General features: G+C 52.5%; 1 protein-coding gene across 14 annotated transcripts in view; it reads left to right on the top strand.

Moving 5' to 3' along the window:
* Positions 1-24,025, top strand: part of NFASC (neurofascin) — a 192,088-nt gene that overhangs the window by 129,927 nt on the left and 38,136 nt on the right. For 7 of the 14 annotated variants that reach the window (XM_036823422.1, XM_036823466.1, XM_036823476.1 and 4 more), the window contains 15 exons: positions 60-230; positions 4,460-4,510; positions 10,571-10,682; positions 11,124-11,308; positions 12,608-12,739; positions 15,200-15,343; positions 16,004-16,115; positions 16,411-16,577; positions 17,074-17,221; positions 18,495-18,619; positions 19,490-19,534; positions 20,777-20,878; positions 21,168-21,365; positions 22,185-22,255; positions 23,597-23,819. In XM_036823422.1, the coding sequence (XP_036679317.1) occupies positions 60-230; positions 4,460-4,510; positions 10,571-10,682; positions 11,124-11,308; positions 12,608-12,739; positions 15,200-15,343; positions 16,004-16,115; positions 16,411-16,577; positions 17,074-17,221; positions 18,495-18,619; positions 19,490-19,534; positions 20,777-20,878; positions 21,168-21,365; positions 22,185-22,255; positions 23,597-23,819 (1,986 nt within the window). The remainder of the gene's footprint in view (positions 1-59; positions 231-4,459; positions 4,511-10,570; positions 10,683-11,123; positions 11,309-12,607; positions 12,740-15,199; positions 15,344-16,003; positions 16,116-16,410; positions 16,578-17,073; positions 17,222-18,494; positions 18,620-19,489; positions 19,535-20,776; positions 20,879-21,167; positions 21,366-22,184; positions 22,256-23,596; positions 23,820-24,025) is intronic. The other 7 variants (XM_036823431.1, XM_036823440.1, XM_036823508.1 and 4 more) reach the window with 3 other exon arrangements.

The raw sequence follows: 24,025 nt of genomic DNA on the forward strand, positions 1-24,025 counted from the left end.
GATTTTTATTACTGTTATCATTACTGCTAACCTCCCACTGTACCTCTGCTTCCTTATAGCCATGGAGCCCATCACCCAAGACAAGCGTGTCTCCCAGGGCCATAACGGAGACCTGTATTTCTCTAATGTGATGCTGCAGGACATGCAGACGGACTACAGCTGCAATGCCCGCTTCCACTTCACCCACACCATCCAGCAGAAGAACCCATTCAACCTCAAAGTCCTTACCAGTAAGTGCAGGCCCCTGCCCGGGGCTGGGAGCTGGGGGCCGGGGGCAGCAGCCCACTGAGCCCAAGCGGCCCCTGGCATCTGGGTCTGGGAAGAGCCTTGTCCCCAGTCTTGACCTAGAAATCCTTGCAGCTCATTGTGCCTGAGTGACTTTAGCTGCTCTTCAGCCACATCTCTTGATTCTGGAGCCTTGAGTTAAACTTGGTCCTACTCCACACCAGCGCTTCTCAAATTTTGGTGGAATCAGAATCACCTGGCAAACTTGGCACCCGTACCTAAGCCTAGCCCTCTCCTGCCCGGCAGTCCGGGGCCTCTTTGGGCTTCATGAGTTCTCCGGGTGTTTTGGGACACACCACAGTTTGAGAAGCTCTACTGTAAGTGGTCGTCCACCATCGCTCTCATGCAGCCAGCTTGATTATTTCTAGTCCTTGTTTGGTTATCTTTATTTCTAGAATGAAACAATAGTATGGAATATCCAAATTAGTGAGTACAGCAAAATGAATTGTGTTTGATTCTGTAATAAGTATATGCTGGACCATGTGGAGTCGCTGTGTTTAAAAGTGGCAGGTTTATCTTTTAGTTTTATTTGTTTTCATTTTTATTCCCTGATTCTGTGTGGCTGGTACCAGAGTGAATCAGCATTTCCTGACCCATTTTAGCATTGGTGACCCTCCACCAGGAGAGAGAGAAGCCAGTCAGGTCGGAGAGACACTTTTTTGCCAGGCGCCAGCCGGCCTGGAGCTTTGGCTGCAAAGTCCTCAGCCTGCTCAGGACGTTGAAAGTGGCTCTGTTGGTTTATACCATGGATTTGTAACTGGCCTTCTGTAGAAAAGCCCCCCCAAAGACCTTCGTCTGTTTGACACAGCTATGAGTGTTGTTTTCAATGCCATGGGCGGAGGCAGTCGTGGGGGAGGCCAGGCAGAGGGCCCCACCTGGGCGCTGGCAGTTTCCGCAGGTCGAAGGAAAGAGGCTGAGCCCTGGCTCCCTGGAGCGCACCCGGGAAGTGGGTGGGAGGTTGACGACGCCTCCTGGGTGGGCGCAGGAGGCGGGGGTTGGCGGGGGGAGGTGCGGGTGAGCTCACCCCTCGGTCAGGGGTCAGGACACGTGGGCTCTTCTCTCCCCACCAGTCCCTGCCGGTGATGGGAACCCCTGGTGCTGCGAGTCAGCCCTGCGCCACACTCCGTCTCCACCGCAGCACGGAGGGGGACCCACAAGAAGCAGCATCCCTCCTGTTCCCCTTCTCCTGTTGTGGGCCTTTTCTTTCTTCCTTTCTCTTCATGTTCTTCCCTTTTCTTTTTCACTTCCTTCTTCACTGTTTCGCCTCCCTCTTTCTTTCTCTCTTCTTTTCCCCCTCATCTTTCTCTCTTTGAACCCCATCTCACCCTCCTCTAATTCTCCCCCTCCTGCCTGTACAGCTCCCCACACACTGCCCTGAGCTGTCCGTGCTCTGGTAGCCAACACGATGGCCAGCAACCCAGGGACAAGCCCCCCTTGTTCCTGGCAGGGTCGCCCAGCTCCAATTCACTTGCTACCTGTTCCCTGGTTTTCTTATTCCGGACCCAGGCCCAGAGAGGACCCCTGCGAAGAAAGTTGGGTTGTCTGAGCTGTTGCCTCAGTGCAGGGGCGATCGCCTGCCAGCTGGCTGTGCTGGGGAGGACAGTGTGGTCTGCCCAGGACCTCAGAGGGGCCTCCGGAGCCAGGACAGAGCAGGCAGCCTTGGGCAGTGGGAGAGACAGGAAAATCAAGAGCAAGATGCTCCCTGGACAGCCTTCAGTGCCATCACCTTGAAATCTGCCTGCTGTTTGGGGACTGAGTCAGGTGACCATCTGCAGTCCTGAGCAGAGGCCCTCACTGTTACACGGGGTAGAAGCAGGGAGATAGAGGCGGGGAAGAGCCTTCCTCTGTAGAATTAAGCAGCTGGAGATTTCAACAACATTTACAAGTTGAACTTTCCAGAAACATCCTTTTCCCTACCAGAGGAGGTAAGGGATGTTTGTTTCTGCTTCATTTCTGGGTCCCCTACTCCACTGAAATCGCTTTCCCCCAAATGCTGAGAAACGCCCTGGGTGATGGGAACAGAACCCTGTCGGCTTCCTGGAGTTCTCCCAAGGGCAGCTTTGGCTGGGAGCAAGTTCTGGGCATCCAAGCCAGCCCAGAATTGGGCACAGTTGCTTAAAATAACTCAGCTGTGCTCTCTCTGCTTTCCTGCCTGGAAAGGACACAAGCTTTTTCTTGTACCTTCAGAACCAGGTCTGGGGGTGGGAGACAAAACAGACAAGTTGGGACAGCTTCAAAGACTGTTCTCACCAGGGGTTTCTTTCACAGTCTGCCCATTGGGGAAGAAATACATCTCATCACAGCCCATTTTTTATTACCTGCACTAAAGGAAGGAGAGAAAGGGATCTAATACCAAATACTGGGCAATATAAAATCATTTTAAAATTTTGTTTTGGGGTGCAGTCAAAGACGAACAGTGAAGTCAGAGTAACAAAGAGATGCCTGTCCCACTTTGTCCACACCACACAGGCAGCGGGTGCCTCCTGGGGACAAGAGGCAGCCGTGGTGCGGGAGGAGGGCTGGCCCTGAGGCGGACGGTGGAGCGCTAACCCTGCTTCCTTCTAATGTCTGTCGTCTCAGGGACCTTCTTAGAGGAGTCAGAAAGTCTCCCTAAATCTCTCAGAAGTGCTCCAGAATCCACAAACCAAGAGGTCAATCCTGAGCTTGGTCACTTCTGTTTCACCTGGTGGCCCTGGGAGCATGAAGCAAGGGCCCTTTCACCTGGGTGTGCCCTGTCCTCCCCAGGAGGGGAACGTTACCGCCCAAGGCCAGTTGCTGCCCCTCCTGCCCCTTTGCCACCCTGTCTCTTCTTTCCACTGCAGATCAGTTCCCACCTGTAGCTCCAGATAAACCCAAGCCAACTTCCCAAACACAGGCTAGGTCTTTTACAACTCGCTCCATTTTAAAGCATGGTTCTGAATAATGAAACTCCTTCTAGCAGGTGTTAAGCAAATTTGGGATGCAGCACAATGCGGGTCCCAGAAAAGAGCTTGCATTGCCTCCCTGGCATGAGTTGTAACAGGATTTGATCTGTCTTCAAATATGCAAATGTTCTGGCAGCACCTCTCCCCGCTCAGGCAGTTGGGCTCGGTCCAGGCTTCTCAGGGCCGTCTGCTTGGCTTCCAGTCGGCTGTTCCACTCTCCACCCCCTGTTGGTACTGTCAAAACTTGAACCCAGTAGCTGGAAGGGGACAGTGATAGGAGAATGAAAATCTACTTAAGGATGTTGGCATGATTGTGCCCTATTCCAGAATGTCTCTTTCACTGAGGATGAAATGCCCAAAGGTTTTAATTACCTGACATTGGAGCCCACTGATCTTGTTCCTTAAGGAATGGCTTCATCCCAAGCTAGTCTAGAGAGCTCTGAACCTCCATCTTAGTCAGCAGGCCTTTCCCTGTTCTAAGTGTAGAACTCACAGCTCACACTCTCTCCCCTGTCCCAGGCTGCCTTTCTAATGCTAAAATCTGAACCTCAGCCTGGCTGTCCCCGCCTCCCTGGACCACTCCTCACCTCCTCAGAAGGAGGCCTTTCTGCCAGCAGACACACCTTGGAGAGCAGGGCGGTGCCCACCTGGACAGGCTGGGGAGTGTTTGTTGCTGGTCAGCACATGATTGCTGGGCACTGCCAAGGGTCCCTCTGTCCCACTCTGTTGATGATCTGTTTCTCTCTGTCTTCTCCCCTCATTTACCTCCCACCCCTTGCAAGTTAACTTCTGCTCAGGTAGGGTTTTGCTCTTGCCCCAGGGCTCACTAACACCCCTTTCTCTTCAGCGACCCCAGGAGCTGGCCTGATCCAGAGTCCTGGGAACTGAGGATTTTGGTGGGAAAGAGTTGTTGCAATTGCTACGGGATACCACTAATTCTTATCTCATTTGTTTGAAAATATAGTAGGACCAAGCAATTAAAGGTCAAGCCTAATTTCTTTATTAAAAAAGAAACATTATTGCCTTCTTTTGCAGGATTTAACCTTTTCTTCCCTTTCGGGGGCTGTTTTGTGTTGCTTGTTCTTCACCAAGCATATTTCCTTTCCAAATATGCTGTGTGTTTCCTTTGCAAAAGACCACTGGTGCTCCCTGGTTGTTTTGTGGCTTTGCATTTTTGTTGTTCTCTCCCGTTTATGCCTCCATGACCTCTCCGTGGTCCCTGTTTGCTCACCCTCTTTTGTTTATTGCAGACCACCCCTATAATGACTCGTCCTTAAGAAACCACCCTGACATGTACAGTGGTGAGTCGCCGTGGTAACCTTGGGAGTAACCTTGCCGGTCCTAACCCCAGTTTGCCTAACTTGACTGATACGATGCCATTAACTCATGCTGGGTGCCAAGTCTGACAGTTGGCCAGGTCAGGATACCAAGGCGCCACCTCCAGAGCGCTGCTCACGGGGAGGAAGGTGGCCAGTGTGGGAGGGGAGGTGCGATCTCTTCGAATGTGCCAGCCTCCAGTCTGAGTTCTGGACAAGTTGGTCAAGCCAGGGTAGGACTTCAAAAGAGCTTCTTGGAGGGTTCAGTAGAAACTTAGGAATCAGTGGTGGATGGATGGAGAATACCTGAGGATAGGGAGTTCCCACAGTCAGGAGGAAAGGGGAGGTCTCGTTTCTATCAGTGGTTTAAAGAACACGGAAAGCTTTGTAGTGTGTGCTTAGCTAGCTCTTAAGTGTCTGGATATGAACTGCCTGCGTTGGGCTCTAGCCTTAGTTACTGGGGGTACCATTTCACAGGTCCCATATCCCTTTAAAATCCATCTGGGAAATAGGAGGAAGAGTCTAGCTCTGAGTTCTCTTTCAAGGTAAGTATAAAAGAAGTTGGACCATCCACTGCAATCTATCACCTGGGTCTCTTCCCTCCTGTGAGAGTGCATGCAAATCCAATGCCCATCCACCCACACATTTGCAAGTCATGGAACAATTTCCATGAGGCATATTTCTAACTCATTACACAACTGGTTGCTCAAGCTGATTAGTGGAGTAATTGGCTGTTTCCACACCTGAGCTACCCCCAACCATGGCTCAAGAATGTCTTGTTTTCCTTGAGCAGCCAGAGGAATCATCATTTGCTGCCTCTGGAGAGGCAGCTGGCTCCCATCATCAGTTATGCCTCGGAAGCTGAGGCTGCAGGTCCCCAGGGGGGTCATTGTGGGCTCAAATAGATAGGAAGTGTCTGTATCGTGATGTGCTAATATAAACAATGATTGGTGTCTGGAGTGGGGGATGGGAAGAGGGAGTGAGAGCCAGCGAGAGTGGCAAAGGCTTTAACTTGGCACCGAGCAACCAGAGCCACACTGAGATCCTGCCAAAGAGATTTACTGCCCGAGGAAGCAGGGGACCTTTGTTGGATTCAGGGCATTGTTTGTTTTCAAAATAATGGGGCCAACCACCATTGTGTCAAGAGCCCCAGAGCATTGGTGTGGAATGTGCCTTTTTCTCAATTGGACTCCGGGTAATCTGTTATGGAAGTATTCTTAAAGCTGGAGTCTATCAAAGCCAGAAGGTCTCTTAGAGGCCATCTGGTCCAAGCTCCTTGCTTTATATAAGATAAACCACTGAGGGGGACATGCATATAGAGTTGTTTTATCAATTATATAAGTTTAAGTGATTCCAGCCATTTAAACCAGTTTGTGACCAGTGGTAGATATTACTGTAAGTAAATAAGTAGGAGTTATAAGAATCATCCAGGGCTATGAAACCAAGCAAAACTCACAAGAGCTCAGAAGAAGATTGACCTCATCTCCTCAATCCAAGGTAGAGTGGGGCTGACCAAGTATGACCCCAGCTGGAAAGGATATAAAGTCAAAGTGAGGTACATGTTGAACAAAGGACAGCTAACTTGAATGCTTCTAGAAAGAAACAGAAAGTGAAAAGAAAGGAAAGAAGATAAGGTCCTTCCTGAGTCCAGGAAGCTGGACAGAGAGACACAGTATGATGAACAGTACCCAGTACACCTCTGAACTTGGCTTTGAAATATGCCCCTTTTGTAACAGTAGGGCCAGCCCATAGCTATGCTTTGTCCTAGTGATCTCTATAGTGGTTTGGTATCCTCTGAACATATGCCGGATGCCCCCTGACCTGCTAAGTAGCAGGGGGAAGCTGGTCTGAAAATTATAACTTGCCACTTAGGATTCATCCAGGAAAGGAGAAAGGAAGATAAGGATGTGTGCTCTAAGGCAGACTGCCTTGAATTAAACTCAGCCTCCAGGACATACCATTGAGTGACCTTGGGCAAGTCATTTAGTGCGTCAGACCTTTAATCTCCTCATCTGCAAAATGGGTGTATTACCTGCCCCAAAGGATTGTTGTGAAGATTAAACAGGATAATGTGTTTATGTTCCTAGTGTGGTGTCAGACACAGCAATGATTAATAAATGTTACCATTATTGGTGTTAAAGGCTTAGTGTTGACTGTATCAAGTACAATTGTTCTTTGCTTCTAAAATTAAGAGGGATGTGGAGAACTTGAAGAGAAGCTTAGGGGAGAGTTGCAGGCACAATTATGGGAAGAAAGTACTACGGAGGGAGAAATTTTAGGGCAGACTAGAAAAACGAAAGCTTTTCAGATTCTCAGCTATGCTGAGAACTGGATAAGAAAAAAGCTCCAACTACAGCATGAGGGATTTGGGTTAGATTTATGGAAGAGATTTCCTGGCAGAAGGTATCAAATTTACTAGACAAAGAGTTTTTCTTGTCTTCTGGGGTTGTTTTGTCAGCCGTTTCTAGAGCCAGAGAGGTGGTGAGATGCCAGGGATCCAGGCCCATGAGTTCTCAGTTCTGAGAATCACAAGCAGCTAAAGGTAGGATCCAGCTGCCCCTAAAAGCTGTTTGTGGATTCCAGATACATCTGATTCATTGAACTCTCTTCTGCTAACACACAGTACTTGACAGAGGGGGAGCAACTTGGGTTTTCAGCAATTTTGACCCGTACTTTTGCAGGAGACAATTGAGGCATTTTTCATTGGCTCTTTAAAGCCAAGGTGGTTGAGGCAGACGCATCTCCTGACGTCCCCCTGCTGACCAGATTTCCCTGGAAACTGCTCTTGTACCACAGCTTGTGAGAGCAGGAGAGGATGGGCTGCCCTTGGCCTAGAGGTCAGATGGGCCTGCATGGGAAGCTCTTCCCGAATCCTCACAGATGTGAGCTTTAGCATCTGGATTCTGAGATGATCAGATATTAGGTCCAGCCCTGAAGATTTGGGAGAGTCAGTGAAGCGTCATCAAGCTGGAGAGGCTGGATCCCCACCTCTGAGAAGGTGGTGGGATCCTATGATGCCCTAAAAGACTCTGTCGTCTTCCACCATATAGAGTCTCATAGAATAATCAATCGCCTTTGTCTCCGACCCTCCTTCTGGGTCTACGTCTCCAGGGGAAGAAATGAGCTACCCTCCCTCGGGAGCAGTGGCTCCCAAAGCCACCAGCTGGATTATCCTTTGTAAACTTTCCTGCAAATCCCTTTCATGTAAGACCACATTTTTTCACGATCTCCCCTTTGGGTCCAGCTTTCTCATCCCTTAATGATACCATGTGTCACCCTGCCTCCTCTTCAAGCTTTCCGTGGCTTGAACAATCCAGCTGAGATGTCTTTGGAGCCTCTTAATTTCCAGCCCAGCTTCTATTTTTCCAGTTTGGGCCTGACTTTACTTAATAGCCATCGAGGAGAGATAGAATCTCAGCTGAGATGGTAAGAACAATATTTGAGGAAAACGTCATGGAAGAGTTTCACCAGAGCAGCTCATTAAGACAAAAATATCTTTCTCCTTTACCTCTTTTGCCCTTGAATTTTGGTATTCTTTGGTTTGAGTACGAAAAATCTTCCCAAAGCTGACTGTCAGAAGCAGGAACAAGTAGGGTATCCATCTTTAAAGAGAGAGGCAATATAGAATAGATGCTAGAACACAAGCTTTGACACCAGATGGTCCACAATCCAAAATATAACTGGCTTGTGACCTTGGCAAGTCTGTTGACTCCACTGAGCCTCAGTTTCCTCTGTGGAAAATGGGAGTAATACCCTCCAAGTTTGCTGTGAGGATCGAACGTGATGATGGTGATGGAGATGGAGCCGAGCCCCAGCGCTTGGCCCATAGTAAACGGCCGAGTGGCGGCCCTGATTATTACCTCTGCCTTTAGGATGTTCTTCCCTGTAGTTTTGAACTTTGGCTCATTTCCCAGTAGCTTCTCCTCCTTTGGAACAACTCTGTGGCTGCTAGCCCACATCCTACAAATGAAGTATTGCCGTAACCGTTTTATAGTCACAGCTGCAGTGTGTCAAGGCAGCCACAGCAGGCCTCAGTGTTCATTTCCCCCTTTCCTGTACTTAATGCTTTGCTGGTCGTGTGTACTTGCAGGGCTGCACACTATGGTGTGAATTAAATGTCCACAGGGTCACAAATTGGTTTCTGCAGGTTTTGTTCCCATGTGGAGGGAGTATGCCGACTGAGCTTCCACGTAACCCCACGGTTCCCAGCTCTCCCAGATTCACCAAACCGGCACCAGAGCCTCCTGCTACCAAATCGTCTCCTCATGGTGCCCCTGACCTTGTGTTGTCTGACCGTTTGGGTGATTCCGGGATGATGGGTGGGAGGAAGCTGCTGCTTTGGTATCAGGCTTCTTCGGTACTGAGAGCTGGATGCTGTAAGAGTTATAGACGGTAACCAATTAACCACATAATGGATTAACCCCTTCAGTAGCCACTGTTGTATATGTGTGTGCTGGTGGGACAGATGAGCATATCTACAGAGAGAGAGATAACACGGGGTAAATTGTTGCCTTCTTTTTTATTCTCTTCTCCTCTTGAATTTATTCATCCCACACACACTTACTGAACACTCGATATGTGCCATATATTGTGCCAGTAGCCTAACTACCTCCACATGTTTCATCAGTTCTTCCCCTCGACAAAAGGATAAAATAGATGCCAACTCTACGAAACCCACTCCCTTGACGGCTGATGGAGAGAAGCTGGGCGCCCCTAGGACAGGAGCCCCGCTGTTCCAGCCAGCCATTAGCTAGCTCAGTAAGTCGAGCAATGTCACAGACACAGAGTTCCCCCTGCCACTCTGTCCTCATTCTGCCAGCGCCCAGTAACAATACCTGACTCCTGCCGGGAAGAATGCCTTGCTCTCCCTCCAGGCGTGTCTGAGGGCTCCCAGCTCCTGGCAGCCCTGCCTCCCCTCCAGCTCTCACCTCTCCAGCTGAGTTGAAGACCCATGAAACCCATGGGTAGGCCCAGCTTATATTTATATTTTTAACTCTTCTTGTTTGCAGTCATACACCTTTTGAGCAGGGGTGACTGCTCCAGTTTCCCTTTGCTTTGTGGTTCCTGGTTGCAAAATCCTTGTTCTTCTCCGTCCCATCTTATCCGCTTCCATAGAACTGTGCTCTGAGGGAGAGGTGAGGCTGAGGTAAGGTGGGGTCTACTGCGCTGGACTGTCCCCAGACTTGCATGACCCCTTCCACAGGGAAATAGCCACCCTGACAGCGTCGCTCTCTGTGAGCCACCTGGCTTCCAAAAGCTGTGTGCATGTCACTGATGCCAGACCCCGTGGCTGCTCCAGCCTAGTTGAATTGCAGATCGCCTCCGCCATCTTGGCTGCCCCTTGCCTCTCACCCCTCCCCCAGCCTCTCACGTCCAATTAACACCCTCCTCCCCAGCCCCCTTCCAGAGTCATTAGTGAAGAAGCAGAATGGTCTTGGCCCCAAAGTGATTTCCTGTCATCTCTGTTCATTAACTCTCTCCATGTCTTTGCTAAACCATTAATAATACTCCCTGCATCTCTGACTGTTCATCTGAGTCTCTGTGGCTTCATCCCAGCTCCTTGTCTCCAGGGTCCCAAAGAGAAGGTTATCCTGTGGCCCCAAGATGTTCCTTCTCTTTCTTCCACTGCTGCTGAGATGGCCTCCCTGGGGGCCACCGTGCTGGCCTCTGGATCCCAACACGAGATGCTCGGGGAGTAGACTACTCGCTGCTCAGGCAACTCCTCCCCCGTTCCAGGGCCAGAGAGGCTTACTGAACTGGGAGGGAAGCTGGGCTCCTCTTGGCAGGTCCTGTCAGAACGTAGAGCTGCTCACACACATGTGCTGGTGGGGCCGAGGAGCCCCGCGCTTCCTAACACACCTCTCTTAATGATGTCCCGGCCCTTGGGGTGGTCTCAGCGGGGAGGGTCTGGGGCTTGGTGCCTCTGAGGGTAAGGGGGTAAGCAGGAGGGCATGATAACCTTTCTCTCTAGCCCGACAGCTCTGGCCTAGCTGGGTCAGCCCTCTGGGCAATAAGCTCACGAGAGCTTGTTCCATCCTGTTTCAGCCCGAGGAGTTGCAGAAAGAACACCCAGCTTCATGTATCCCCAGGGCACCGCGAGCAGTCAGATGGTGCTGCGTGGCATGGACCTCCTGCTGGAGTGCATCGCCTCCGGGGTGTACGTACAGTTTGCACCCCGACTTCTGGCTACCCTACAGGAGGCTGGGCTGGGGGTTTGTGCATGCTCTGTTCTTGCCACGTTTTGGGGCGGGGTGGGGCAGTGTGGTGGTGCAAAAAGAGAGGCGAACAGCTCCTAGTGAGGACGATGCAAATCATAGTCATCTCCATCCCACTGGCCGCCTCTCTTTTTTAGATAATGAAGAAAGGAGGTGACTAGGCTTCCTGTATGTGTGTTAGACCCTCTTGTGACCTTAGATAAGTCCCGCAGGCGCCCTGTGGCTGAGCATCCCCTCTGCATAGGCGGCATCAGCTCTCAGAGGACATGCATCCTCCTGGGCCCGAGTACACTTTAAGGACACCTGGGTGTCCCGGGCTCCATACAATAATAGCAGAGCCACATTTAGTGATAAGTCCCTGTTTCTCGCCTGGTCCCTCTTAGCCCAACACCAGACATCGCATGGTACAAGAAAGGTGGGGACCTCCCATCTGACAAGGCCAAGTTTGAGAACTTTAACAAGGCCCTGCGTATCACCAACGTGTCCGAGGAAGACTCTGGGGAGTATTTCTGCCTGGCCTCCAACAAGATGGGCAGCATCCGGCACACGATCTCGGTGAGAGTAAAGGGTACGTTGTGTGTATTTCTCATTACGATGATTTTGCCAGCCCTACACTCCATGGCCACCCTTCCCTCTCAGCGTGGTTGGGGGGCAGGGTGAGTGGGGAAAACGTCCAACACGCTGATTAGTGGCAATAGTGGCAGGAATGGTGTCACCCCCAGGTGTGTGTGTGTGTGTGTGTGTAAAAGGGCAGGGGGAAAGAGGGAGGTGTTAAGGGAGGAAATCCGCCCTGACCATTGCCCAACTCCTCTTTGTGCCTGGGGCTCCCTCAGCAGGTGCACTTTCTCCTGTGGCCTATTTGGATCACTCAGAACCTTTCTGTCTTTCGTTTCTCAGTCCTGTTCACGGTGTGTTGTCTTAGGCCTGTGCTGTCTGTGTACTTGTGTGTGGTTCTCTTTTAAAAATGGGGAGTCATCATGGCCCAAATTATTTTTCAAAAAATCCTTCCCTCCCCCCAAAGCATAGATGGGCCACCTGAGCTGTTGCAGGCAATAGAGCACGTGCCTTTGTGGGTCCCAGCCATGGGTGGCAGGGGGGTGCACTAGTCACTTCTCAGTCTGAATGGTGGGCTGAATGGATGATTGGGGTGATGAGGTCTGAAACCACAGTGCAAGAACTTTCCTAGTACATGCTCAGGTTGACCTGTGACCTTGGTTTCAGCACCACACTCGAACCAGGGGCTCTTAACCTTTATTGGGGTTTCAAGATCTTTGGGACTCTTATCCAAAGGACCCTCTTCTCAAAAAAATCCATATCCACATATTCACAAAAATTTCCAGAAAATTGGAAGGGGTGGCCAGCTAAGAGCGTCTGCTCTAACCGAAGCTTAGTGTCTAAAAGAATGAATATCAGGCCTTTCCTAAATGGTCTGATCCTGCAGCAACAACAGCAGGAATCCAGAGGGCCAACCCCTGCTACTTCACCACCCTCCCTGGCTCAAGCCCTTGGGTGCACACCACAAGCGCCTGGGGAGCTCTCAACGCCTTGGCCGCCCAGGCGTCCCCCGACGATTCTAACTTAGTAGGTCGAAGATGGGCCCTGGCACCCATGTTTGTTAACAGCTCTTCAGGGAGCCCCAGTTGAGAACTCTTGTTCTGTGAACTTGAAATAAATCAGTCAGCATCTGTAGTGCCAAGCTGACCAAAGGCAGCCTAGACTGTCACCCTATCAGGATGAGCCCTGGGCAGGTGGCGGGGGCCTGGGGCTAGCACTCGGGGGCTCCTGCCTTCCTAGAGGGGGCCCATTGGTTCCTTCTGGCTGCTCCTGTCATCTGACACCCCTGCCTATGCCTGTCCTTGTCTTCCAGCTGCTCCCTACTGGCTGGACGAACCCAAGAACCTTATCCTGGCTCCTGGCGAGGACGGGAGACTGGTGTGTCGAGCCAATGGGAACCCCAAGCCCACCGTCCAGTGGATGGTGAATGGGGAACCTTTGCAATGTGAGTAACGCACTGTTCTCCCGCCTGCCTCTGCTCTCTCTCCTGCCAGAGGATCCAGCTCCCCATCCCTGTGGGCCAGCCCTGTTGTAGCAGAAGTGAGGGAGTAGCCCATCTCTTTGGACATCTCAAGAGGCAGGAAACCTGCCTCATTTGTGTGTGAGAGAGAACAGAAGGCCTGTGGTTATGTTCCCATGTTTAGGGGATTTCTGCTCCCTGGGGTTTTTCATAAATTTCTGCTTTCTACCCTTTACAACTACAGAGCCCAGTTCAAGGGCTGCAGACCTCAGCCTGTATCTCCTGAGAGTATAGGCTCTGAGTGATGGCTGGGGCTCAGGAGGTAGAGGAGAGCTCGGTAACTCATTTCCATCGTTTACCCAAGTCCCTCTCTCTGCCGAGGGCAAGATAAGAGGCAGGGTTATGCGACAACATGAAAGATATGGTCAGAAATGAGGGAAAACTTCCCTGTGAGAGCAGAGGTGCACAGTACAGTTACTGAGTGCGCACAGACATCAGGAAGATTTAGTCCTACCCAGATACCGGAGTGGGTGACTCCAGGGATCCTTCCAGCCAGAGGTCAACTTTTCACATCATATTCGCTCCAGTTGCATTTACTTTTTAAGTGTCCTGTCCTTACTTTCTCTAAGGGGTCAGAGGAAATGCAAACAATGTTAATCAACCCGATGGGGCCAAAAATAGATGGCGAGACCTCAGAGCCTAACTCACAAGCAACAGCTGATAGAAACAGGTGGAGGGGCAGGGAGACAGGTAGAGGAGAATGCACCTTTCTAGACATTTATTGTGTGCCAGGCACTGTGCATTCCTCTTCTCTCTGTAACCTCAAACATTAAAGATGAGGAAGTGAGGCTCTGATGGTGCAGGGAATTGCCCGAGGTCACATGGCTAGTGAGTGGGGGAGCTGTGGGCTGCTGTGACAGTGCAGTATGCCTACCCTGTCTAGTACTGAGCGTCTAGTTATCCCAGGAAATGTCCTGCCTCTGGATACGAGTGACACACGGACACGGCCTGCCCTCTGCCCTTCTCCCTGTCCTGGTAGCAGTTTGGGGACAAAGCAAACAAAGGCTTTAAACTTCACAGCACCATTAAATAAATGCAAAGTTCAGGACTTACAGCTGAGCCTTGGTCCAGGGAAAGGTCCCCCGTCACTCAAGGGAGTGACCGGGAGGAAAGCTGGTCCGTGGGAATTGCCGGGCAAGGAGACTTAAAGTTGCTGGCATCGGCTTCCTTTGTGCTTTTTTGCTGAGTGGAGACTCCGGAAGGATGATAAGGATGCTGACCTCGGCTTTGTTCACCTGCTGATTCCCTAGTTCCGGGCTCAGACTTGCTATCTGTGGGGTGGAGCCCATGGGGCCAGACCCTGGGTTCTTCTCTGCTGACTTCTGTGGTAGGTCTGAGTGATCCTGGATGAGTTCCTAGATGACGCAAACCAAGTCATCTGGCCCAGTCCCCAAATCTTACAGAGGAAAGGCACCTTCTGGTGGTGAAAGAGGAGAAAAGTAGGGATTCTTTACACTTCTAAAAAACTTTTATTTGTACAGCTCATTATCTCATTATCATTCTCTTATCTTAACCTTCCTCAGAGTAGGGGAAAGATGGGAGTAATGCTTCCGCATTTGACAGATGAAGGAAATGAGGCCCAGAGGAGTTACTGATTTGCCCCAGGTCTTAGAGTGATAATGGGGACAGGTGTGAGACCCCACGGCCACTCCCCAGCCTCTGCTCTCTGCATCCCCAGCCAGTGGTACCAGGAGAACTGCAGCAGGGATTGTCCTCTCAGTGTGCACTCGTCTTGGGAAGATCAGGTAGCTTTGGCAAATACAGGGACTCATTCAGCTTTCATCAGGCATCGACTTCCGGATTTAACTTTGTGAATGTCTGCAGAGTGCTCTGCTCAGAGAAGGGGAAAGTGGTAGGTCCCATCTAGTTGGATATTGCTTTATCCTTTTCAAAACACATTTGAGTATATGTGCATTGAATTAAAATAATAACAACGATAATAATCAGTATGTGCTGAGCCCTCTGCTAATGACATGCAGAGAATCTCCGGTCATCCTCATAAGAGCCCCACAAGGTGATATGTTATCCCCATTCAGTTGACAAGGAGACTGAAGTGCAGAGCCATTGAATAGTGCCGGCAGGTAGTGTGGTTAGAATTCAAACCCCTCCTGTTTCCAAAGCTTACGCTGTCAACCACAGCTGCCCAGCTGCTGTGTAGGTTTGATCGGGATTCCTATTCCCATTGGATGGATTGAGAAATAAACTCCAGTGGACTCAGTATGGACCCAGGCCACACAGCTAGGCAGTGGTGGGCCGGAAGCTGGGTCTGAGCTGGCCCAGTGCTACTGCCTCCACAGCACCCCAGTCCTACCAGGGAGTCCTGTCCCAAGTGCCCTTCGCCCTGCCCTCCCCCTTTCTCACAAGGAGTGTCTTTTCCGACTGTAGCGGCACCACCCAACCCAAACCGTGAGGTGGCCGGGGACACCATCATCTTCCGGGACACCCAGATCAGCAGCAGGGCCGTGTACCAGTGCAACACCTCCAACGAGCACGGCTACCTGCTGGCCAACGCCTTCGTCAGCGTGCTGGGTGAGTGCACCCCTCCCTCCTCTCGCCTGCCTGGACCTTGCTCACCTCATGGACACACTTTCTCTTCCAGTGATTGGCCAGGCTGGTGGGGTATGAGGGCGGCAGGATGGGAGAAGCACAGAGACCCAGAATGACATTTGCGGGGAGGATGGAGGACTTAAAATCCATAGAGCTGGGTGTGCAGACAGAGTTCATTCCATGCGCTAAGTCAGTCTCAGTCCCCTTCCTCCCCTGATGAGAGGAGGGACCGTCTCGTCTCCTTGGTGTGTCCATGTTGACTCTCCCTGGGTTCTCCATGGTCTCGGTGGGAAATAGTCCTGAATATGTTCGTGACATTCCCAGAGCAGGGAGAGGGCAGTGGGCAGGTGCAGCTAGGAGAAGCCTTGGGGCTGTGGAGGGGCAGGTATAGAAGCTGCTGGAAAACTGGGGGGAACCCTTTGCAAAAGCTGGACTGGATGTAGGGTAGGTGAAGGACAAATGGATAAGCTTCCTCCTTCCTCACCTAACCCTCAGAGACTTCTTAAAGGAGGGAGGTTGATGGGGGAAGGTACACTGGTGCTGAGAAAGCTGCTGTGAGGAGAAGGAACAGAGAGATAAGACTGGTCCACAAAGAGGAAGAGGAAGACTCCCCACCTAAGGTCAGTTCTCTGGGAATTGCAGACGTGCCGCCTCGGATGCTGTCACCCCGGAACCAGCTCATCAGGGTGATCCTGTACAACCGGACGCGGCTGGACTGCCCGTTCTTTGGGTCTCCCATCCCCACACTCCGATGGTAAGTTCCAGGAGACCAGGCCTCCCCCACAGGGTCATCTGTCTCGCCTTTGTCATTCCATCTGGCCCATGAGAGGTATTCAGCAAGTCCTGGGAGCCTTAAAGGGTTGAAGCTGGGAGGAGTTGGCAGATCATCTGGGTCAACCCTCTTATTGTGCAAAGAAAGAAACCGAGGCCCAGAGACTTGCCAAGGCCACCCAGTGGTCGGAGGCAAGACCCACAAGGCTCGGGGCTCCTCCCGCTCCCCGGGCTGGTCCTTTCTCAGTATGCTGTGTGTCCTGCTGCTCTGTTGTGAGGTTTAAGAATGGGCAAGGAAGCAACCTGGATGGTGGCAACTACCATGTCTACGAGAACGGCAGTCTGGAAATCAAGATGATCCGCAAAGAGGACCAAGGCATCTACACCTGTGTTGCCACCAACATCCTGGGCAAAGCTGAGAACCAGGTCCGCCTGGAAGTCAAAGGTAAAGGAGAGAGTTGCTAGGTAGAGGGAGGGGTGGGGAGGGCAAGGAAGCCACCTCCTCAAAGTTATCCATGTGTGTCACTCACTTTGAAAATGTGCCAGACCTAATGTTTAATACCTAGTGGGACCTCCCTCCAGGTCTGTGTGTCCTCTCCGTGGAAGTTTCATGGCCAGGGCCTCTGGCTGGCCTGGTGTTGTGAGCACTGAGTCATTACCAGCCTGGTCCAAATAGACTTAGGCAGGGACGCCTGCTACCCACACCAGCTCCCCACTACCACCCCAGAAAATACGTCCTGTGTTCCTGAGCCAGAGAGAAAGGATTTGGGGATTGGCTACTGTTTGGGATCCCCCCATACCAGGCGTCCCCTACCATTCATGTAACCGAATCCTATTTCTGCCACTTCCGTGGTCCATCTAACCTGGAGGTCATGCATGTCACACTGTGTGGCCACACGGGCATGGGGTGGCAGAGACGAGCTCCGGGGGCTTCCCCACAGACCCCACCAGGATCTACCGGATGCCTGAGGACCAGGTCGCCAAAAGGGGCACCACGGTGCAGCTGGAGTGTCGCGTGAAGCACGACCCTTCCCTGAAGCTCACAGTCTCCTGGCTGAAGGACGACGAGCCCCTCTACATCGGGAACAGGTTTCTGCTTCTCCCTCCTCTCTTCCTGCTGCTCCTTTGGGGTGGTTTCTTTTCCCTTGCTCTTGGGGATGCATTGAAGAACACAGGGAACGTGTATCATGTGTGTCACTGGGGAACCGCTGAGGAGGGCGTGACAGCCTCAGCGACTCCCTCCACATCAGGCGAGACCCCCCTCCCACTGCAGCTTCCCCCTCTCCCCCGTCAGGGCTCTGCTTCTCTCTCCTCCTTCTCCCTCCCTCTTCTCCTCTCCTTCCCACTCCTTTCTGTCTTCACTTCTCTCCCTCTCTTCCCTCACTTCTTCTCCTGTCCTCCTCCCTTTATTTTGTCCTTTCCCTTCCTCCTTTTCACAGCCAGGACTCCCTCCCCATCCTCTCAGCCCTGCCTGCAGTGCTCCTGTTTTCCAGCAGAGGGCAAGGTTGGCCGAGCAGACTCTCACCCTTGTGGTTAATGGGGTTCTCAGCCCTTAATGCACCTGGGACCGTTTACCAGGCCCATGCCTGCCCCATCCATCCCTCATCCCAGATTCGGATTTAATTGGAGTTGAGGGAGGGCCCAGGCATAGATAGTGTTTAAAAGTCCCCCCAGGTGTTTGTAATGTGCAGCTAGGGTTCAGAACAGCTGATCCGAGCCTCCCTTCAGGACTCACCCTCGTCCGTCTCGGGGAAGGTTGAGCATCGGTACCAGCTGTTTCCAGTGATGATCTGGTTTTCTGCAGGGGTGTAGCCTGCGGGTGGGTGCAGGCATTATGGCCTTCAGCGTGGCTCACAGTCTGCCCTCCTCCCTCTATGGGAGACAGTGCAGAGGAGCCCGGGGCACCTGGGCTGAGCCTGGGCATCAATCTGGGCTGAAGACGGAGCTGGAAGTACGAGAAGACCTGCCTTTTGGGGGTGGGCCTAACTGTGCCCTAATTCAGGAGGGGAGCACAGCACAGGAAAGGCACAGAGAGCAGACCCAGTGTGGGAACTGAGGACAGTGAATACGGGTCAGCGCCACTTTGGCTCCACCTACTTTCCTGTCCCCTCCAGCAAGCACCGTAAGTGCTCAAGGTGACATGAAGACCCTGCCTCTCTCGAAGCACTGAGGTGGAGCCTCACGTCCCCTAGGAGGGGCTGCGGCTGCCCAGCCCAGACTACAGCGCCGCCTCCTGCCTTCTGACCCACCATCCCCACTTCAGGGAGAAAGCAACCGGGCAGTGCCCAGCACTCCTGCTGCCTGCCGCCTTCACTGGCACCCTACTCGCCTTCCTCCCAACCCCTGCCCGGTACCTTTGCAGGATGAAGAAGGAAGAGGACTCCCTGACCATCTTTGGTGTGGCCGAGCGGGACCAGGGTAGCTACACGTGCGTTGCCAGCACCGAGCTGGACCAAGACCTGGCCAAGGCCTACCTGACTGTGCTAGGTAACTGCCGCTGCCCGCACTGGCGCTGATCCCCACCCCCTACTTCCCGAAGCCAGAGAAGCGGAGGACGGTTCCAAGGGCAGAGCCTGTGGTCAGCAAGCCAGCCAGGCCTGGTGATCCTCCTGCCTTCCGGTTTAAGGGTTAGGAAGCTGCTCCTTTCAGAACAAGCTGTGCTGGATGCCTTACCTCCTGAATGGAATCATTAACTTGCCCAAATCCTCACCTGAAGGGTGCCTGAAGGAGAGAGGGAATGGACAGGGGGTTCTCATTGTGATCATTTTTACCAACTTTACAGCTAACTCTAAACCACTAAGTCAATTAAAACGATCCATCCTTGAAGCAAGACTGAACTTTGTGTTCGTCCTTCCAACACCCTCTGCTAGCCTTCCTCTCTGCACCCGTTTCCTGATGGGATTTCACAGGGTGCTGTGCATTTCGGATGATCCTGTCTTGTCCTGCCCTCGTGTCCAGGCCAGACTGTAAATACCAAGCCATCCCAGACCTGGGGACGTAGCCTCTCCCATCCGGGGAAGCAAATCCCCTCCTCATCTCTTCTGTCTCCGGGCCCCCTATTGCCATAACTCTCAGTGCACTCCTGTCCCTCGGCAGTGTCCCTGCATGGTCACAGGGAACAGTGGGCCCAGGCACAGTCGTAGCATTGGGACAGGAAGGACCCAGGGTGTCTACCCCCAGCTGTGGAGGGAGCACAGGAAGGCCTTTGTGAGGGTGGGGCACTCTCCATGGAAGTGGGGGAGGGGTGAAGCTGTGCAGGGGCAGGTGTTCAAGCCTTGGCTGCCTATTCCCACCCTTCGAGAACACCTTTATCCCCAGATAACCTGCTAACCTGGATAACCCATCTTACCTTTGCAGCTGATCAGGCCACTCCAACTAACCGTTTGGCTGCCCTGCCCAAAGGTAATTCATACTAATCCCGGGACCGTGGCCAAGCACCCGAGGTGTGTGGGAGGGAGGAGTGTAGGAGGAGGAAGGCACTGCCGGACAGGAGTGCTGTGTACCGGCAAGGGGCGGCCTGCCCCGCTCCCTGCCAAATCTGACTCCTCTCAAGAGGCCCACGTCACCTACCTTAGCCCATCACAGCCCGACTCCCGGCTTCCTGCTCCTTTCACAGATTGAGCTCCGAAGTCCGGCTGTCACTCCCCGCGTCCCCAGTCCCTTACCTCTGGCCATGCCCACCACTCCCTTGGGGTGGCCTGTTCTCTTCCCCCAGCTTAGCCTCTGAAGTGTATTCAGTCAGGAAACCCACTTGCTTTGAGTTATCTGTAGGCCCATCTTTTTTGCAGCCTTTCACATCTACCATACACCCATTTCCAATCCGCACACATTCGTGTGCAACACAGATAAACGTGGGCTCCAGTGACTCACCTTCCAGATCCTTCCAGTAACCAGCCAAAATGTGGAAATAGCTGGTTCAAGGAGCCAGGATAGGAGAAAAAATCACGCCTACCCTCACCAGTCAGTGGCCAGATGGCTTTATCCCCAGGCCAAGAGGGCACTTACACACACTTAGGAAATCCAGTGAGACTGGAGCCCCAAAAAGGTGCTGCCTCCACCCTTGTTAGGGCCTCTGTCCTGCTGTCCATCACTGAAACTTCTAGACTGAGTCCCTGTCTCTTCCCTGGCCTGGTCCTCTGTCTTTGTCCCCCCTATTCCCTTAACTGGTCTGCCCTGCCCAGCTCTCCAAACACCCCCCGGCTCCTGCCCCCTCAGAGCCTCGGCACACAGAGTAGAAGATAATTATGAGAAAATGAGACAAAATCCCAGACTTCTTCACCAGTTTTCCTAAATGTTGTGAACATGGGTCTAATGCAAAGGGCAGCATTTCCCAAATGCTTGCACTCCGAGAACATCCACAGCAATGGGGTGGGTTGGCACCAGCTCTCCCTGTGCCCTGCATTCCTTGATATTTTGGGCGGGGGGTGGAATTTGGGGTTGTCTCTTTGTTCTTCCTTGAACCCTGAGGGAAGGGGGCGGTCCCTGTGCTGACCCTCCAGCACAGGCTGGGGTTGGTTCTTGCGGTGGTGACCTCAGCCCGTCAGAGTCCTGTCCATGGGACAGTGTTCAGGGCTGAGGCCAGCACAGGGACGGGCCGGCTCTAACTCGGGAGGCCTGCGTGGTGTCTTCTCCCTTTGCTGCCAGGACGGCCAGAGCGACCCCGGGACCTGGAGCTCACCGACCTGGCCGAGAGGAGCGTGAGACTGACCTGGATCCCGGGGGACGATAACAACAGCCCCATCACAGGTCAGCCGGGGCCCTGCGCTGCTGTCCAGAAAAGAGGGCCGGCAGCCCGGAAGCCAGAGGCCTGGCCCTGGTTTCTGGTCCCACTTCGGCCTCACTTGACGTGTGCCCTGGCCTGTTGACAGAACGCGTGGAGACCTTGGTTTCCCTTTCTGTGTCTTGGGAAGAGTACCTGTGCCTTTGTCTACCCAAGGGAGATTATAAAGACTAATGGAAACCATGAAGGAGCGCTCTTGAGAAAGAACTCACTAACTCAGCTCCCCAAACAGCCCTGTCTTCCTTGCCCCCTCAGACTACGTTGTCCAGTTTGAAGAGGACCAGTTCCAGCCAGGGGTCTGGCATGACCATTCCAAGTTCCCAGGCAGTGTCAACTCAGCCGTCCTCCAGCTGTCCCCCTATGTCAACTACCAGTTCCGGGTCATTGCCATCAATGAGGTGGGCAGCAGCCATCCCAGCCTCCCGTCCGAGCGCTACCGAACCAGTGGAGCACGTGAGTGCTTGAGGGCTAACAGGAGGTGCTGAAGCCAGGTACCCCAAGTTCAAACTGAGTTCCCCCGGTCCCCAGCCACATGAATTTGGGCAAGTTACTTAACCTCTCCAAGGCTCAGCTTCCTCATCTGTGAAACAGAGAATAATAACGCCATCTCCGTCATGGGGCTGTTGTGAGGATTACGTTTGAAAATGGGATTCGGGGACTTACCGTGATGTGCATATAGCAAGCACACAATAAAAGTTAACTGTCATTTTTATTATTACTAATATTATGAATAATTCTTGATGCTCTGCTTTAAAGGGAAGAGCTATGGCAAAGATTTGCAGTGGAAATATATAATCTGGGGTTGCACCAGGTTTCTTAACACACTTGGGTAATGAAGTGTTTAGATTTCTAAAATCATGCTGGCTCATTGAGGGTGGAGATGCTCCCAAAAAATGTTGAATGCCAGGGTAAACCAGTCTGGTGTTAAACATACTTAGTGGATAATCCACAAAGGGGATAATCCACATTGAGTTGGCTGTACTGATCATCTAAAGTGTGGAAAGCCTTATGATAAATGCTGTCTTGTAAGGGATTAAAATTCAAAAGAAATTATCCCTGCTTTGGGGGGTTTAAATCTTAGCTAGGAAGGCACATCATCCATATGAGAAAGTGGCAGAGCGAGTTCAGTTGCTTTTGGGACAGAGTGTGTTGAGAGATGCTGAGAAAAGACAGAGCGTAGAAGGGACCAGTCAGGCTGAGGGAGAGAGGTTGCTTACTGTGCCCCGGTGATGAACAGACTGGACTTGAACTTTGCATCCATTTGGATTCCAGCCCCTGAGTCCAACCCCTCTGATGTGAAGGGAGAGGGGACCAGAAAGAACAACATGGAGATCACGTGGACGGTAAGAGCCCCTCGCAGCCCATCCATGATGCGCTTGCTTGCCTCGCAGCCTGGGAGCCCTCACCCTTTACACCCCTGTGACTCCAAGGCCGCAGGGTGGCTCAGACTACCTGGCTGGTGCGGGGGCTACTCTTCTCTGCATTGAGCATCCGGAAACCAAACAGCAGAATGTCTAAGAGCAGCATTTAAGACAGGAGACAGGAGCAGAGATGACCAAGGAACAGAGACTGTCAGTCTGGCAAAATTAGAGAGAGTCCTGCAGGATCAATGGGCTTCTTCAGAAGAGGGAGAAATTTAGATTAGTCTGTAGGAAAGATTTAGCCCAAACACCAGTACCTCACTTTGGTGTGTTCTGGGAGCCTGTCACTGGAGATTGCTGGGAGTGGAGAGAGACCAGCCTCTGAGTGGTCCTCCAGTGCCAGCCATCTGTAAGTCCAGGATGGACAAGGTGACTCAAAAGATGTCCTCTGGGCCAGGATTGAAAAAGCTCATCTTCATCTCAGCTCACTGACCACATTTTCCAAACCAAAACTGGGATATGTGGCCTCAAAATGACTTTTTTCCAAACCCCTGCCAAGTCTAAGAGATGCAAATTCACCCACTGAAATATTAACATTTTTGTGCTGTTGCCGTGAGTAATGGAAACAGGGAGATACAGAGTTTGGAATCACGCCCATCCCCATCCTCAGAGAGCCTGATTTCACAGCAGCCTTGGCAACTGGGCTGAGCCCAGACTTAAGACACCGGGGCTCATCTTGCAGGACCTTGCCAGGGTCAGTTCTTGGTCTACGGCTCTGTATTCCAGGCTCCCGGGGGACTGCTTCCCGGACCAGGCCCTTAGGGAACAAAAACAGAGTTTTGCTCACTCCCAGCGCCGGCCTTTTGGGAAGGACAGGGCAGACATGCAAGGATTAAGTAGGACTGAAATCTGGAATTTTGAGTTCATTGGCAGCAGGCATGCTGTGGCTGAACCAAACCCACCCCTCTCTGACTTTGGAGACATTATATCACTGTCCATATTTTGTTTTCTGGTTGCTCCATCACAGGAAAGAGTCCTGTCGACAATAAAGCTTTCGCTCCCTGTGCACCTGCCAAGGGGGCTGGCTGCGGAATCAGAGGGACTAGGGCTTGGGTGGAAAATCTGCACGCTGCTGGCTTCACAGGACTCCAGGCTCCGGGGGGACTCAGAGTGGGGGCCATGGTCTCCCCAGCTCTGCCAGGGGGCTGGCCGCTGTTGGGCAGGTTGGGGCAGGGTGCCTGGCACAGAAAGAGTGCGAGCCTTGGGTGACCTGGGCTCCTTGCCTGCACCCTCTCCACTCCTGCCATCTCTCTCCCTGCTCAGCCGATGAACGCCACCTCCGCCTTTGGCCCCAACCTGCGCTACATCGTCAAGTGGCGGCGGAGAGAGACCCGAGAGACCTGGAACAATGTCACTGTGTGGGGCTCCCGCTATGTGGTGGGGCAGACCCCCGTCTACGTGCCCTATGAGATCCGAGTCCAGGCAGAAAATGACTTTGGGAAGGGCCCTGAACCAGGCACTGTCATCGGTTACTCCGGAGAAGATTGTGAGTACCCTCCCCTGTCCCCACCCAGGACCCTGACGGCTGGGCTGCACAGGCCACCCTCACAGACCAGGAACCTCAGAGCGGGTCGGGGGTCTTCCGAGAACATCCTGGGAGGACAGCCAGTTCCCAGGGAAGAGAAATCCCCTACAGTGACCTAGAGCAGACAGGCCCCAGGTAATGCCGGGAGCGGAGATGGTATCATCTGA

Source organism: Balaenoptera musculus, chromosome 1 (assembly GCF_009873245.2).
Source record: "Balaenoptera musculus isolate JJ_BM4_2016_0621 chromosome 1, mBalMus1.pri.v3, whole genome shotgun sequence".
In the NCBI taxonomy this organism is placed as follows: domain Eukaryota; kingdom Metazoa; phylum Chordata; class Mammalia; order Artiodactyla; family Balaenopteridae; genus Balaenoptera; species Balaenoptera musculus.